This window comes from Lycorma delicatula, chromosome 3 (assembly GCF_047948215.1).
Source record: "Lycorma delicatula isolate Av1 chromosome 3, ASM4794821v1, whole genome shotgun sequence".
Classification (NCBI taxonomy): domain Eukaryota; kingdom Metazoa; phylum Arthropoda; class Insecta; order Hemiptera; family Fulgoridae; genus Lycorma; species Lycorma delicatula.
This window is the reverse complement of record NC_134457.1, coordinates 110,573,364-110,585,405: the sequence shown is the minus strand read 5'-3', so window position 1 is coordinate 110,585,405 and position 12,042 is coordinate 110,573,364. Positions and strand designations below refer to the sequence as shown.

The window sequence follows — 12,042 nt, the reverse complement described above, 5'->3', positions numbered from 1 at the left end:
TTTATATAATTTTCCATAATAAATAAATCAATACATACTCAAAAAAAAATATACTCAACACATAAAAAAAAAAAAAAATAGAAACTAATTTAAATTACATAATCATGATATATTTATTACATAATATATTAAAGGTTCTGAAAAATAGACCACACTCATTTTTAACCGAATTTAATGAACTGAGCTTTACAATAAAATTTAATTAATAATGTACATAAAATAAGTAATGTAAATGTAATATAATTAAAATAAATTACAAAGTGAAATTACTGATCTTGATCAAATGTTGAAGGTTTAGATCAGTGGTGGCGAACCTTTGACCCATTGGTCAGACTATGACCCACAAAGGCTTTTTAAATTACCTACAAGTTGATTTTTATATCATAAAAGAGAGAACAGACAATCAAAAATATTTAAAAATTAAAGTATAAATATCTAATGTCAAATTTATAAAAAAAATATTTCCAAGTGGACGTTGGTTAACTGATTTTCTCTATCACTGCACTTGTGTGTGATTCATGACAGTAGGTGATAAAACTTGATACACATATTCATTGCATCATAGATCAGGGAAGTACCAGGCCGCAGCATTGAACTAATTGGCAGCCTTGGCGTTCGTGTCTAGAAGTGTTTAATAATTCAATTTTATTATTTTTTTATTATTATTAAATTGTTTCACCTATATACGTACATATGTATATCATATACTTTAATATGAAATTTCTTCTAAAATTATTGTATTCTAAATATAAATATTTTTAGTTGTAGCCCTGTACTATGTTTCACAGTTAAAAAAAATTAAAAACAAACAAATTCCAGACCATATCAAACAGAATGGTTTGATAAATATGGTTAAATAAATTGTAAAAGAATAAAACAACTGTACATCTAATTTTTAATGAAAATATCACTTCAAGTACATAGAATATAAAAAGACATTTTGAAATGTTGCATTCAAATCTCAGCTTCTCAACAGACAACGAAAGGAGAAAATATGTTTTTCTAAAAGAAAAAAACAGAATCATTCGCAAACCATTGTTTTAATAACTTTTTTGATTCCATAAAATAACATTTCAACTGCTAGTTTTCAAGTAGCTCATGCATTGCTCGCCATGGGAAACCTCTTTCAGATGAAGAATTTGTAAAAACAAGCGTTTTTAGAATGTATTGCTATACTATATGAATACAGTATAAAGTGTATGAATGAGTTGACAAAATTTACAAAACAATTAAAGAGCGAGTAATAGAATTAGAAAGAAATATTTCTTCGGAAATACATAACGACGTAAAGTATGCAGAAATATATCAATCACTTTAGATGAGAGTAATGATATAAATGGTTATGCACAACTAGCAGTTTTTGATCGACTGGGCAGTATAATGGAAGAAGAGCTAATGAAACTAATAATGTTGAAAAGGAAGTGTACCAGTCTTGATTTTTTTTTTAAGAATTTGATAATGCATTTAAAGAAATGTATATTGACCTACAGAAAATTTTTCTGTAACAACAGACAGTCCACCCAATATGGTAGGGAAAAACACTGCTTTTATTCAGCAGCTTAAGCAAATATTACACATTCTCTATTGAATTTCATTGTATAATACACCAGCAAGTTCTATGTGCAAAACAACGTTTAAAAATATTTTCCAATGTAATGCCAGTTGTAATAAAAGTCATCAACTTTATAAACACTAAAGGTCTTAATAAACAAGAATTTGCACAATTATTAGAGGAAATTAAGTGCCAATTTTCTGGGATTTTGACATACAACAATGTTCGTTCGATGGTTTGTCAATTTATTAGAAGAAATAAAGTTCTTTTAGAATGAAAAAAACAATAGTTAATGATGAATTTTCAAATATAGATCAGTTAAATGATTTAATGTTCTTATATGATACCACTCAGCATTTCAGTGAACTGAATAAAAAACTTAAAGGAAAACTTAACAGAGAAATAGACAAATTGTATTAATAAGGTTTAAAAATATTAAAATATTTATGATGAAACTTGACATCTTCACTAAAGATTTGGAAGTGAGAATCATGAAATATTTTCCTCAGTCAGTTACAAAAACATTTTCAAAAGACAATAATTTTTGAAAATTCGCTTGACATTCAAGAAAATCCAATTAAAAAATATTTAATCATTATAAAGGAAATAAAACAAGCTTTTCAGGATAGATTTAATCAATTTAAAAGTTTAAAATTCAAAACGATGGGTTAACTGAATTTATGTGGCTAGATATCCTTGATTTAGAAATGTAATTAGCTGAATTTCAAAGTAGCATAGTGTGGAAAAATAGATTTGAAAACTTAATTTCTGAAGTAGAAGGGAATATTACAGAAAGTAGTGCAGATAGTAATGATCCTACACTAAAAACTGAAAATATTTTATTAAACATATGGGATTTCTTTACCAAACAAGTTTATATCTTGCTAATGGTCTTTGAATGATATTTGGGTCCACATATTATTTTAAAACCTATCAACAAAAATAAAATTGTAAATGAACTGGTTGCAAAAGGCGTCACCTTGTGCAGTAATTCATGGTATCACCAACCCCCTGACATCAGTTTTTTTGACTTTGACCTTTATTTTTTGCTCTTCACTTGCAAAAGTAAAAGTTTTAAAACAAAAAGGAAACGTAAACATTTTCAAAGGATTTTAAAGGAGAGTACCAAAGAAAGGGTCAACTGTCAAGTTTTTCTGTTAAAAATTTTTTGGTGTTTCCAAATTATTAGTACCCTTTTTACCACATTCCCCCTTTCCAAATGATATCACTAACTTGGTGACGCACAGGGTAGTATTAAAAAGAATAATGAACAAAATTTGACCCACTTCTCAAAAAGGTTTGTCATCACTGGTTTAGATAATGACAAAAATAATTTTACTGCTTATTTCACAGTGGGATGCCAATTTTCTGGATGTATAAACATCTAGACTGATTACATCCATATTAGGCAATTTAAAAAATACTGATACACTATTTTAAAAAATCCAAATAAAGCTCTGCTTCAATAGATAATGTATTTTTATTGATCTTTGTTTTTACTGGATTTCTTTTATTGCCTTTTTGTAATTCATACAGCACAAGACACAGCAAATTGTTATGCTTTGCCTAACTTGTTCAGAACAGTTATAAAATAAAATCCATTTTATTCTTTAACAATATTATGATTTTTTTAGATTTTTGTAATTTTTAAGAAATATTTTCACCCAATAACTTCACTTAATTTGTGTTCAGAGTAGTTTAGCGAATTTTAATTTCCTTCAAATAATTTCAGTAATTTCTGAGTACTTATTAGCAAATTTATACTCACTTGATTTTTTATAATGTATTACTATATCTTTTTTTTATTACATTTTACATATGTACATTCTGGGTATCTTTTTAATTTTACTGAAATATATTTATGTTTTTATTAAGTGTGATACACACTAAAGGTTTATCATAAGATAAACCTTTTTTTTAATTTTCCAACTATCCAGATTTCTGATTATCTGAGTTCAACCTTACAAAGGTCAATCCAGATAATTATCTGGATGTTACATTACAATATGTTATTATAAAAATTATTATTCTATTGATATTGCTTTTATTATGTTAGTTGTAATACAATTGCATTACTATTAGAAATATAAATTTTTATTTTTTAATCTGTTAACATTTTTATTCTCATCACAATTAAATCTTAAAATAGTTAAAAATAATTTAAATATGTTAAACCAAAAACTGCTGTGAATGTATTATCTATGCAAGTCAACTTGGAAGCCAACAGCCTTGAAAAAATTTATGAAGACAAAGAATAATACCTTTACAATTACCAATCTATTCTGCATAATGTAATGCAGGAATGGATGTTAATAATTTTACCATTAGTCAAGTTCCATATTTCTAGAAGTAGATTGCATGTGGGCGGTTGTGATTGTGAACTCAAAAATCTTATTAGTTTATTATGTTCATATTCAATTGTAAATGAAAATTGGTAGAATGATTTTAAATCAACATAACTAGAGGTAAATATTAATCAGCATAAAATAATGGTATTAGTTTCATGTGAACGTATTTATTCATTCAAAATATATTCCATTTCAAAAATATAGTACACCAACTCAGTAACTTTAAAACAAATACAACAGTAAGTAGAAATTATTCTAACTGTTGAACAATTAATACTTGCTTTAAAAATATCTACAAAAATGTTTAAAGATTTCTTGAAGAGTCATTTCTATCAATTCCTCACTAGCATTTTTATAATCGTGCTTCAATTTAAAATGGTAAGATGTGTTCTAATATTTGATTTCTTTTTGTGAAATTTTGTGTTGAGTTGCTTAGCAAGTCATCAACTCAACAAAATAAAGATCTGCAATAATAAGTTCCAACACACTAAATTTAAAAAAAATAACATATTACATCAAATAAACAATTAACATGCACTAAATTAGGATTTCTTATTGGTTTAAAAGGAATGTTTTGGCATCTCAAGCTTTCATCCGAAGGTCCCGGGTTCAAATCCCGGTCGGGCATGGCATTATTCATAGGCTAAAAATTTCCTTTCTCAAATGACAATGCAGGCGATGTGCGTAATCTCAAAAAACGACTGCCATTAACAACAGCGCCCTCTTCAATACAGAACAAGTGGACTGTACAAGTCTTTAAAAATACTTCCTGTAAACATATGTAAGGATTCGGAAAGTGAATTGCATTTTTTTAAATTTTAATGAAGTATTATAGTTTTCTCTTTTATGTTAATGTATTACAAATAAAATACCTAACTTCAATTTGGTTTCCCAATTTCGTACCATTCGTAAATTCAAAATTCAATTAAATAATTTTTATAACTGATGTTAGTCTGTTGAAGATATATGGGTATTTAATAAATAACATTGAAAGATATTGCCAACCATGCCTGTATCTCGTTTATTTTTTATACTTAAGACTTGATAAACCGATCTCTGACTACGCGAAAAGGAATGTTACCTTCGTATATATTGTAAACGTTTACTGATAAACAATATAAGGATATCTGTTATTAGTAAACGAGTAAAATTTATTGTTTTTATCTGTATTCTATACGCAATTAATAAAATACGTAAAAGATATATACATATACAAGTCTACTCAGTTCCAGAATTGACCACTATCATACGTTGAATCGATTCGAACCTATTTTCTTAACAAGTATAAGCGGTAAAATGAAGCGAAATAATTTTACAATAAGCGAAATAGATCTAGTATAATTACAATCATTTGATGTCATAATCCACTGTAAATAAAATGAATGATCATAAAACAATTTAAGATGATGCCATGTGGATAATAAATAATTCATGTAATTGTAATAAAACGTGTTATAAACCTACCTTCAGAAATAATTCCTGCATAAACTTAATCGGCACAGTATTACAGGTTATATTGTTACAATAAAGGCTTCAAATTAGAATGAAAATCACATATATCATTCACACAGTAATAACACAGCAAATAATTACTTTAGTTAACCTCGAAATAGAGCCGCCGGTATTGCTGAAGTTTTTACGTTAATACACTACCTTTCAAATATTACCGTTGAGGTTAGATTGATGACAACTAATTATCATTAAAACGAAATTCGCAATAGTAGCAGTACAAATACACTTACATGCTATAATAATAATGACTATTTTAAAGGAGCACTGTATCTTACATGCTATAATAATTATGACTATTTTAAAAGAGCACTGTATCATTAAAGCAAAAAATGCATGACTTAAATATAATTTGTAACTAATTAATGAAGAAATTACAAAGGCATTATCAATCTATGTCTTGCGGTTTATTTTTTATTTATTTAATCTCTGAAACCACAATTAGGTAGTATTGTCTCAGAGGATGAGATGAATGACAAGTAGTGTGTGAAAATGTTAACGCCTGACAAGGATTCGAACCCGGGACCTCCGGGTGAAAGGCTGAGACGCTATCACTAGCGCCACGGAGGCCGGCCCATTTTACGTTAACAATTAATGTGAATAAATGTACTTATTATTGAAAAGTAAATACTGAAGAAATAAAGTATTACTTTTAAGTAGTGCTTTAAATAAATACTTATAGGAATAAGTATTTACGTGAAGTGAACTTACTTTCTTTATATTTGATAATTACTGAATTTGATCACTACGATCGATATCCAGGCGAAATTATCTTATGAAATTAATTATTTCTCTTATATACCACTCGTGAACATGTCTAGTGAATACAAAACGCAATTTTCTTTTGATTCAGATAAATCTTGCACCACTGATAAAAGGATAAGTTTTGTTAATGCACTTAAAATCGTTCTTAACAGGTCACTAAAGTAAAGTGATAGCAGCAAAAGAAAAAGCGTGTTGCAACATTGCAACTGAATACTAACAGTTATTAGGGAAGAAATGACAACGGAAAAATCTAATATAAGGTGGTTGAACAATATAAAGACTGTAATAAAGAATAAAACGGGAAACTAGAGCAGTGGGTGAGAGATTTCATTTAATTATTATTGGAATATGAAAATCCGATATTGAAACAGATACCCGTGCAGCAAGTACAATTTTATTTATTATTAATTTTATATTTATCGTTCAAAAAGTACAGTCGTCAATACTTCAGTTCTTTCAGGTAATTTCATAAAAAAAGCTACCTATTGTAATGGGTACCATGATTCGACTTCCGGAAAATTTCGACATATCTTCGCGTTTCACATCCCCCAGACCCTACACCACCGTCAGTTCAAAAGTTTATAAATACATATATATATATATATATATATATATTTCACTTTCTTGTGGACACGATAACTGCCGTAATTTTGCGGCAATCACTTTCAAATTGATACATAAAATATAATGACCAAAATCTCGGTCGAGTTCGTTAATGGGCAAAATCGGACCATGGGGCGATTTTTCGAAAAAACAAAAACAAAATATCGCTATAACTTTCTTATTAAGTAAAATATCCAACTAGTTTGAAGTTCCTACTATTCTTTGCATAAGGGCCTAAAAATTATCTAAGTAAAGTCTTTTGACATCATCAACCATTGGCCCAAGGGTGGAAAAAATAAGGTTTTGAAGACTTTACCTCCCTTAGTAAGCACAGGATCGAAACGGTTTAAATTGTTAGTTAGTCCTCTAAAACTTTTGTCTGAATCAATTTTTGATATGACCAACCCTTACAGCAAGGGATGACCAAAATGTTGCTGGGATTGTAAGAATTTCGGGCTTGTCGTATGCTAAACATGTGAAACTTTTTTCTCATGCAACCAATGTTGTACTGAGTAAATTTGAAGTTTTTCTTAACTTTAAGGTGGAAATCTTTTTTATCCCCTACTTAGCACCGATGAAATCTACCTCAGCCTTCCGGCATGCCAAAAGGGATTTTTTCTTTGCCTTTTATGATGTATTTCTGTGTCTGCCTCCTCATTCACTCTGTTAGTTTCATCAGAATCTTCTATTTCTCCTTTAACAACTTCATAGTCATCATTTAGATTTTTACCAGCATTATATAATACTACACAAGCAATTGTAACTTTTGCTATTTAATCCAGTTTTAGGTTACCTAATACTGGAAATCATGTTCATAAGCTGCGCGAAAACTGTCTGTATTATGACTCGTTCTCTGCCATGTTGTAAATTTGTTGTTTGGAATAACTATATTTCTTGAATGGTGTTAAGTAATCAAGATGTCATAACATAGCCACTGTTCCCCAACAAGCAAACAGCTCCATCAAATTTTGAAATAGCTTGTAATCTTCTGCTGCATCTCCAAATTCTTTCATCATGGGTGTCTTTATCACAAAGCATCTACACTAGTAATTTTTCCTTCTGCATTGCAATTCATCCAATGTTCATGCTTGCGTACCCCTTTCGATTTATAAAACAGTTTCCAAATTGCATTGGTTTCTTAATTTCAACATAGATGAAGTCGTCTGCACATTTGGCAACTTAAACTTGACACTCCACTATCTGTATAAGCTGAATACCTCGAGTTTTGAGTAATCCAGTCACAAGCTCTTTCATTAATCCTGTCTAATACAAAACTTTTTTTTGGTTTACTCACAGTAGATCGATGCACTCCAAAATCTTTACTCACTTCCAATTGAAAACTTGGGTCGGGTAGGTAACATAAAATGATTTCCATTTTTTGTTGCAATGTCAATGTGCCTTCCCTTTTCTTGTTGAGTTCTGGTAAAAATGCAACCATGACTAAAAAGTAAAAAGTACTGTTGTACTTTCAGATTGATCAAGGGCTGCCTTACAAATGAACCAATATTTACTTATAGATTTCAGTAAGTAGTAGTGTTTATTCACCCAATTTCAGTAATTTGTGTAGTTCTTAGTAAATACAAGTATAACAAATACTGAACAAGTAAAAAGAATACTAAATAGTAGAATTTTATTAACCTACCTATCAGTATTTACCTAAAAACAAGTTAAACTGATTTTTATTCATGTTAGCCAATATTTTAGCCTTAGACAAAATTCCCAATAACCTTAAGGAGTTAGATTTTCCCCTTCAATGAAGAAGATTCATAATTTTCAAAATTCTTTTGAAATCTACACATTCTAAAGTTATTAAGCTAATAAAAAAGATAATAAAAAATTAGTAAGAGGTTGCAGGAATAAAATTCTGTATCATTGAACTTAATAAAAAATCAAAAATAAATTCACAGTAAGAACCTACTAATTGAAATTGTATTATTTCTCATTACTCTGGTGAAAGATACAACATATTTATCTCATATATCCCTTGATCTGTAATATTAGCTACAAATAGTTGACCAATTAATAAAATATTTGTTAAATCAATATACATCTTATGTACATTGTAGAATGAGGAAGCATTGGTAGTCTCTTATCGATAACTATGTAGCTAGAGCAGCATCCTGGATTGTCGTGTCAGGTGTTAACACCTGAACAGAACTCTACCACGATATTGTTTTAAAACACAAGAGAAATGCAAATGATAACATTATAAACGTATAATCATTTATACCTTTATGCTAATGGTAAAACCATATTTATATTTATAACCTATAGTGTTAATGATCATAGAAATGTATGATTATAATCAGGTGTCTGGTATGTTGCAGGATGTCAAGTATATGGATTTCTTGGTGGATTGACTGGTACAGTATCAATAATGACATTAGCAGCAATAGCATTAGATAGGTATTATGCAATAGTCCATCCTTTGGATCCTTTACGTAAAACAACGCGGTTACGTGCAAGAATTTCTGTGTTACTTGTATGGTGTTATGGCTGCATATTTGCTGGACTCCCATTAACAGGACTTGGTTTAAATCATTATGTTCCAGAAGGTTATTTAACTAGCTGCAGTTTTGATTACCTTACACCAGATATGAATAATAGAATATTTATATTTATTTTTTTTATTGCTGCTTGGGTAATACCATTCAGTGTAATCACAGTTTGTTACTGTGGGATATTCAGAGAGGTAATAAAAACAGGAAGTGCATCATGCAGACGAGGACAAGAAGCCGAGAAAAGAAGAATAGAAATTCGGTTAGCAGGTATGGTAGTAGGTGTTGTAGGATTATGGTTTTTAGCATGGACACCTTATGCTATTGTTGCACTTCTAGGCATTTTTGACTATCACCATCTAATTTCACCAATAGGTTCAATGATACCGGCTCTTTTATGTAAGTCAGCTAGTTGTATTGATCCTTATGTCTATGCAGTAACACATCCTAGATTCAGAAGAGAAATCACAAAGTTATTTCTACCTCGTAAATATAAAATAGCACATCGATATCAAAGCAGACTAAGATATCAAACAGAAGCTTCACGGGTGAGTTCAATTTATATGCCACGTCAAGATTCTTCTAATACAGTGGAACTTGAAGAATTAAAAATGGCTCCTTCACAGAATATCCAACCTCCATCAAGAAGAACGTGGTTTCTGTCAAAAGTACCCAAGTCTAGAAAGTCATGCTGTAAAAACAATTCTCGTAAAAGCTTACAAGAGTCAAAGAGAAGTGTATCCACTATATATTCAAATGTGAATTCTAGTCCATTTTAAGACTCTGAGCATATCATGTTATATTAAATAAGCTTAATTTTCTTCTGGTCATGATGTTAACACATTCCCTTATGATAAGATAATTGTTGATGACTGCATTCCAAAAGTGTATATATTTATTTATTTACCACAAATATTGTTATGAAATGAAAAATAAATGTTTATCTTGTTTTTTACGTTTCTGTATTTTCACTTTTTCTCATATATATAAATTTAATATTTTTTTAATGTAAAGTGATAAGTGTAAAAGATTCTAAAGTGTAAACAGCCAACCTAAAAGTTACAACACAATATTTATAGTCTTTAGATGATATATTAATATAATGCATTAACTAAAATTTTAAGTACGAGGGTTATTTTTATTTTTATGAGGTTATTTTTTTCTTATTACCGCACCCACTTCACACTTGGCGGGAGATGCTATTGTTGTAGACATGTTTACGTGCTAGCTGTGTGTTCAGAACTAAAGGAAGTGACGCAGTGTGATTGAAGGCCATACTATAGATGCTGCTTAACACATATGCGCAAAGGTTCATCTGATTTTTGCGCAGGTTTTTATTTTGTGAGCGATCGAACCTTGAATAAAAATAACTAAAAAATTTCATGTTTTAGCCTTCAGTACAAATCTATCATAACTTATCACAATTCTTCCTATTGTGAGTTCTTCGCAAAAACTGAAATATGAACTTAGTTATCAATAGAAAGCAACAAAATAGTTTTTACACAGGGGCAAAATACTTGTAATTATTATACACGACGCTTTACAGATGGCGCTTAAATTTTTTTTTGCATCTGTCAAGTATTACAATTTTATAATCTATAATTTCACTAAGAAAACATAAAACCTACAAACTAATGTATCATTGCACAACTTTTAAATTAAACTTAAGAAGTAAAAGAATTTGGAATTGAACATGTAATGCTTTGTCTAGCCAGGTTAAGACAGAAATAACTAAAAATGCAGTTTGTAAAAATGGCTTAATTTCTTAACACATACAAAATTATAAATGACATGACAGCAAACTTATTCCTTTATTGGTTGCAATTAATATAAATTCCATTGGCTGCAGTAAAGTTAGTGCTTCTATTTTTGTTTGGTCATTGACCCCCCTTAATTTCTAATGAAAATTATTACAAAATAAGCCTAATTTCTGTTACAGTGCAATTTAAATTAATTTAATTTTTTTGAGGTATGTCATGTCTTTCAAAACCACTCTCTCTCTTCACCCACCCTGAATGATGAAATACGTAAAGTACTTACAATTTTATTCCATGTGCCAAAGTTTCTTTGGACGGCTTATATTCTGCTTTCTGCTTTTCCTTTCATGTTCTCTACACGGTTCATCTCTGTGTAACATCCAGCAATAGTCTGCCATCATCATAGTAGTCCATTTTCCTTGATAACTCCTTTCCATTTCTTTCATCTCCTGATGAATTCTCTCACCAGTCCTTCGTTAATGGCACCCAGATTTTCAGTCCACATGTGAATTTAGGAAGTGAACCTTCAAGCTCATGGAATGGCCTAAATTTTTGTACTTCTGCAGCATGTTCTCAAGAATTGCTTTGAGTTTGGATCATTCTTATTCCCAAAAACTTGCTTACTACGTCTTTAAAAGCTCCCACAGGCTTTTTTCTGCAACTTGTTTTTCAAAATGACCATCTTTGAGAAGTTTTCTAACGTCAGGATCAGTAAAAACACCTCTTTTAGTTTCATGGAAATTTGTCACAAATTGTTTCTAGTAAATCGATATGCAGAAGTGGAAGGAAAATTTTATTCAGATCTAAGAGAGCTTTTCAGACCACAATTTTGGTCCCAGGTTCTATGAAGCTCTTTTTGGCCAATCTTTCCTTATCCAATGATTTTCTCTGTCTCTGCTATCCCAATCACACAATAATCAAGGAAATTGTGTATCCTTCTTGCTATCCTAGGAGCACTGATACCGCACGTAATCAATCCACTTATGATTGTTGTATTTAATTTTACCGTG

At 29.9% G+C, this 12,042-nt stretch overlaps 1 protein-coding gene across 1 annotated transcript in view; it reads left to right on the top strand.

The window, feature by feature from the left end:
• Nucleotides 1–10,230, top strand: part of LOC142321889 (uncharacterized) — a 200,841-nt gene extending 190,611 nt beyond the window's left edge. Inside the window, exon 4 of the mRNA XM_075360371.1 lies at nt 9,105–10,230. Within this exon, the coding sequence (XP_075216486.1) occupies nt 9,105–10,054 (950 nt within the window). The 3' untranslated portion in view covers nt 10,055–10,230. The remainder of the gene's footprint in view (nt 1–9,104) is intronic.
• The last annotated feature ends 1,812 nt before the right edge of the window (nt 10,231–12,042 follow it).